The 6,000-nt window shown below is 37.4% G+C and overlaps 1 protein-coding gene across 1 annotated transcript in view; it reads left to right on the top strand.

Moving 5' to 3' along the window:
- The first annotated feature begins 1,028 nt into the window (after positions 1 to 1,028).
- TEX15 (testis expressed 15, meiosis and synapsis associated) overlaps positions 1,029 to 6,000 on the top strand; it is a 50,569-nt gene continuing 45,597 nt past the window's right edge. Inside the window, exons 1-2 of the mRNA XM_084876889.1 lie at positions 1,029 to 1,173; positions 5,663 to 5,828. Coding sequence (XP_084733015.1) covers positions 1,035 to 1,173; positions 5,663 to 5,828 — 305 coding nt within the window. The 5' untranslated portion in view covers positions 1,029 to 1,034. The remainder of the gene's footprint in view (positions 1,174 to 5,662; positions 5,829 to 6,000) is intronic.

Genomic DNA, 6,000 nt, shown 5'->3' with positions numbered 1-6,000 from the left:
GCTCTCTCTGGAGCTGGTAGATTTTTCAGTATATTCTTCTTAAAAGTCAACACCACTAGTGTCCATCAATGTGGCTTGATGAAAGACTTGAGTTTCTTTTCTTCCTGGAGATGTCTATTTCTATTCTGATCCACGATTAATTGGGATAGTGCAAGCTCACCTTTCATAAAGGGAGGAGGAGGGTGGATTGGGGGGGAAATCCTTCATGAGCCTTCAGTAGAATCTTATCCTTTGTGATCCTTCTGTGGAATTTTGACAGCTCTTAATTTGGATTATGATGTAATGTTTGAGCTAATCATTTGCTATCAGGAGGCTCATGAACTAACTAGATTGTGAAATGGTATGAAAAATACATGTTCACACTTACGTGGTGGGCTCCATAGCTTTCTTTTGATATCCAATATGAATTCTACTTGAAAGGTTAAGAATCAAATTAAGTGAATTCCTTAAGTGAATTCATTGTAAGGAAGGGGAGAGAGGGTTTGGGAAAAGAAGCGAGGAGGGAAGCCAAGGAATTTGTTACTGCTAGAATGACAATATATGATGTCTTAAACCATTTGTAGAGTGATACTTAGGAACAACAGTCAATGAATAACTGTTTTAGGCCATCACTTGTTGGGTTAGCCATACAATAATTGGTTTACAACTTTCATAAGTTCTTCCAGAGATTCTTATTTATAAAGTATTGTCTATTCACAGAGGTAAAAAAAAAAAAATGTAAGAAGTAGAGGATTTGGCAAGAATTTTACAAATGTTAGTTAAAAAAAACACACACAGGTGTTTTGTAGTTATTAAGCTTTTCAGTAACACAGAGGCTTTTTTATTACCCAATTACATGAGTTAAAGTCTATTAGAAACTACAAAATAAATATTTAACCTGGCAAATTGAGATTGAAACCTGTTGTCATTGTGGCCAAGAATATAGCTTTATTTAATTCCATGTAAGAACTTTTAAATGATTTTATTGCCATTGCCTCATATCTTTATTGACTTTTTGCTTAATAATTTTGGGTTGATTTTAGGCCACCAAAAAAATGGAAATAAAAGAGATTGCTAAACACAAGCCATTGTGGAAAATGAACTCAGCCAGTGAATCTTTATTGATTTCTGGTGTAGAAGACAATCCTTTGAAGAAATTTACCATTCCCAAGATTAGGACGACAGCTGGGAAAGGTAATAATATTTCTATGAAAGACGAAGTTATTTCATAACTATTATTACGACATTTCTCTGCTTAGTTTATGTTTATTTTCTATTTTGACTATAAAATTAGCTTAAGTCGGGCCTTTAATGCCTTACACACACATGTGCACAAAATGGAATAGACATGTCTCCCATCCCTCCTAACTACACCTAAAAACACTGGATTTCATAAATATAAGAAGACTTCAAAAGTTGGAGAGAAGATGACAGACTGACTAGGGACCCAGAGAATCAAAGAATGACATAGGAGTAAGTTCTCTGGATTTTCCTTTTATTTCCTTCATGTCTCAGACGGTATGCACACAACTCAGGAATGCCAATTGTCACAGACCCAAAAAGTCCCAAGAAAAGTCTTTTCTCTGTTGCCAAGGACTGGGAAAGGGACATCCTAGGAAGGCAGAAGCCTATTTGATGATAAACCCTACTCCTGCAAAATAATAGGTTGGTGGGGGCAGCTTAGCCCCTATATCTTTGTCAGCAAAAGTAAGTAGAGGCATAAACTTCCATGTATGTCTGTCCCCTTCGTGGCAGCAACAAGTTCTCCTCCCTGCCATCCCCTGCCCTTGCAGTGTCAGTGAACTTCTACGCCTGCCCTGTGGTGATGAATCGCTCCTCATTGGGACTAGAGTCAGTGTAGACCAAGTAGGGAACATAGAAATCTATTACACCCACCAGTAACAAGGCAACGTCTGCCTCCCATGGTGTCAGTGGAGGCTGAGTAAGAAAGTGGACTTGCACCACCTTGTCATGGTTAACAGGGCATCCCCCCAGGGCATCAGTGGATTGGAAAGCCAGGACTTCAACCCTGCCTGATTGTGAAGATTCAGCACCCCCATTTCCCTATTGGCACACTCTTCTACCAGTTCAGTTTTAGTAGAGGCTTGTTAAAACAAGATTAAATGTAATCCAGAGTCTCTTGACACCACTAAAATGACCAAAATGTATTTTTTTTTTAATCCTCACCCTGGGATATGTTTATTGATTATTTAGAGAGAAGAAGGGAGAGAGAAACATTGATTTGAGAAACATCATTGGTTGCTCCTTGTACATGCCCCAACCAGGACCCAAACCCGCAACCTACGTTTCTGTCCTGATCAGAAATCGAACTCGTGACCTTTTGGTGTAATGGATGATGCTCCAACTGAGCCACATTGGCCATGGCCAAAATGTAATATAAAAATTACTTACCTTACCCAGGAAAATCTCAACTTGAATGAGAAAGGATCATCAACAGAAGCCAGCAAAGATAAAACAAATATTTAAATTATCTGACACGATTTTTTAAAAAAATATATATTTTATTGATTTTTTACAGAGAGGAAGGGAGAGAGATAGAGAGCTAGAAATGTCAATGAGAGAGAAACATTGACCAGCTGCCTCTTGCACACCCCCTACCGGTGATGTGCCCACAACCAACGTACATGCCCTTGACCGGAATCGAACCTGGGACCTTTCAGTCAGAAGACCAACACTCTATCACTGAGCCAAACCGGTTTCAGCTATCTGACACAACTTTTAAAGCAGCCATCATAATGATGTTTCGACAAGCAAGTATAAACACTCTTGAAACAAATTTTTAAAAATAGAAAATCAGCGGATAAATGGAAAATGTAATAAGGAACCAAGTATAAGTTTTGGAACTGAAAAATACAACAATTTATATAAAAACTTATTTGGATGGGATCCAGAGAAGAATTGCAAAGATATTGGAAAGAATCAGCAAATTTGAAGATATAGCAATAAGAATTATCCAGCTTGAACAAAATAGAGAAAACTGAAAAATTTAATGGAGCAATAGGGGGCAATGGAATAATAATAAAAAGACCTAACATCTTTATCCTTGGAGTTCCAGAAGTAGAAGAAAAAAGTGTGGAGCTGAAAAAATATTTGAAGAAATATTGGCTGAAAATATCCCAAATTTGGCAAAAAACATAAAACTATACATTCAGAAAGATCTATAAACCCTAAACAAGATAAACACCAAGAAGTCCATGTCATGGTGCATCATAATCAAACTTCTGAAAACTAAGTACAGAAAAAATCTTGAAACTTGAATCTACATGTTATCTATAGAAGAAAAATTATTTAACTGACAGTAGATTTCTCAGTAGAAATCATGGAGCCCAGAAGAAATGGCCAACATTTTTTCAAGTGTAGGAATAAAAATGTCAATCCAGCATTTTGTACCCAGCAAAAAAATATCCTTCAAGAGAAGTGAAATAAACATTCACCAAAAAAGTAAAACTGAGAATTTTTCATCAGCAGATACATCCGAAAAGAATGGCTAAACAAAGTTATCCAAACAGAAATGACAAAAGAAAGAAACTGTGAATATTAAGAAAAAGGGAGAACATTAGAAAGAATAAAAATATAGAGAAATATAGTAGACTAGAGGCCTGATGCATGAAATTTGTGCAACTGGCCTGGCCTTTGCAGCTGCAGCAGCTGCCTTGACCTTCGCAGTTTTGGCTTCTTCAAGGACATCTGAAAGGTCGTTCGGCTGTCCTGTCTAATTAGCATATCACCCTTTTATTATTATAGATCATTCTACTCTTGAGGTTTCTTTTCTTTTTATATATTTTTATTGATTTCAGAGATTAAGGGAGAATGAGAGAGAGATAAAAACATTAATGATGATAGAGAATCATTGATCAGCTGCCTCCTGCACACCCCACAATGGGATTGAGCCCAAAACCCAGGCATATGCCTTGACCAGGAATCGAACCATGACCTCCGGTTCAAAAGTCTATGCTCAACCACTGAGCCATGCCAGCTGGACTCCTCTTGAGGTTTTTTATTATGTTTGACAGTTGGATCAAAAACTATAACATTTTCTGACATTCTCAATGAATATAGAGGAAATATTTAAGATAATTATGAAGCAAGATGTTACCATTGAAGGAAACTGGGTAAATGGGCTAATAGAATCTTTCTGCACTGTGTATTGCAACTTCATGTGAATCAGAATTAAAACTTTGTAATAAAAGTGGAATTTTAAAAATGTTCAAGTAACCCACAGGAATGCAGGGAAATGAAACAGGATTAAGTAGCTGAGAGAAAAATAAACAGTTAAATGGCAGGTTTAAGCTTTAACATTAATTATATTAAGTGTAAATTATCTAAATACACTAAAGACCGAGGTGGATTTAAAAAAAAAAAATGTGAACCAACTATATACTATCAAATCCATTTCACATACAGTGCAACAGTTTGGTTGGAAATAAATACATGGAGAAATACAGGCTATGCAACCAATCAAAATAAAGCAGGAATGGCTGTTGAATATCAGATAAAATAAACTTCAGAGGGACAAAAATAACCAGGGAAAGAAGGGGATATTGCATAATAATGAAAGGGTCACAGCACTGATAATAACAATCCTAAATGTGTATTCACCAAACAACAGAGCTTCAAAATACATGAAGCAAAATTGATAGAACTGAAAGGAGAAAGGGGCAAACTCAGAATTATAAAGACTTTAGCTTTCCTCTCCCAACCATTGATAGAACTACTGGCACAGAAAATCGGCACAGACACAGAAGAGGAAATATTTTTTTAAGCTGCCATTTGATACTCAAGATAGTACATTGGGCCATGAAACATATTTTAACACATTTAAGGGAATTGAAGTCATACAAATATATTCTCTGACCACATGAAAACTAGAAATTAACGTTTCCAAGCACATGGAAAGTAAACAGCATATTTCTAAATATTCATGAGATTCCAAGAGAAAATAAAAATAACATTAAACTGAATAAAAATGAAAATGCATCATATTAAAATTTGAGGGACAGAGCATTGCTCACAAATTTGCAGCACTAAGTACTTACATTAGAGAATGGGAAGGTCATCTAAGCTTCTATCTTAAGAAATTAGAAAAAGAATCTATAATAAAAAAAAAAATGTAATATGCAAATCAACCAAACAGCAGAATGACCATCTGGACGACCATGTTATGGGACGTACTGGCGACTGGCCAGCCAAGGTGGGTGCGATGTGGTTGGTCAGGAGGGCCCACCATCGCCCCACGATCACCCCACAGAGGGAGGCCCAGGCCACCAATCAATCGAGGGGGAAGGGAGAAGTGGCAACAGATGCAGACAATGCCAGGCCAAGAGACAATGCCAGGCCAAGGCAGGTACAGGCGGGGGGTGGGACTGGCTGCTGGAAGCTGGCAACTGGGGGAAGCCTGGGTGCTGGCAGCCAGAGGGAAGCCCAGGTCCCAAGTGCTGGCAGCCAGAGGGAAGCCGGGGCCGGCAGTCAGGGGAAGGAAGGCCTACCCTTGCGCAAATTTTGTGCATCTGGCCTCTAGTAACGGGATAAACCCAAAACAAGCAGAAGAAAGGAAAAATCTCAAGTATTTGATTTATTTTGTGTCATATATCAGATATTCAGTTGTCATTGTACAAGGATGTAATTTTAAACGCAAACCACTTGCCCTTTTCTTTATCTTTAGTTTACTTGTCATCTTGTTTCACCAATACTAGAGAGTATAGTTTCATACACGACACTCTTAATCAGTGCCGGCTTGATGTAAGGTGTGATCTACAGTCGTCATGGCAATTTGGGGATACAAAACTAGTTCACAATAAGGATCTGGAAAGAAGTTTTACTTCTAAGAGGTAAGTTACTATGACCTAAAGAAGTTTGAGGTTTCGTTTTGTTTTTACTATGAAGTCTTCTACGAATTTGTTATTTCTACCATTTGAGGTTTTATAAATATTACTAAGAAAATAAGTACAGATTTTGTTTATTCATTATTTTGTTGCCTTCTTACAGATTTTTGTGATGGTC

Source organism: Pipistrellus hanaki (genome assembly GCF_964339955.1).
Source record: "Pipistrellus hanaki genome assembly, chromosome: 3".
NCBI lineage: Eukaryota > Metazoa > Chordata > Mammalia > Chiroptera > Vespertilionidae > Pipistrellus > Pipistrellus hanaki.
Note: the sequence above shows the minus strand (reverse complement) of the source record. Positions and strands in the feature narration are given on the sequence as shown.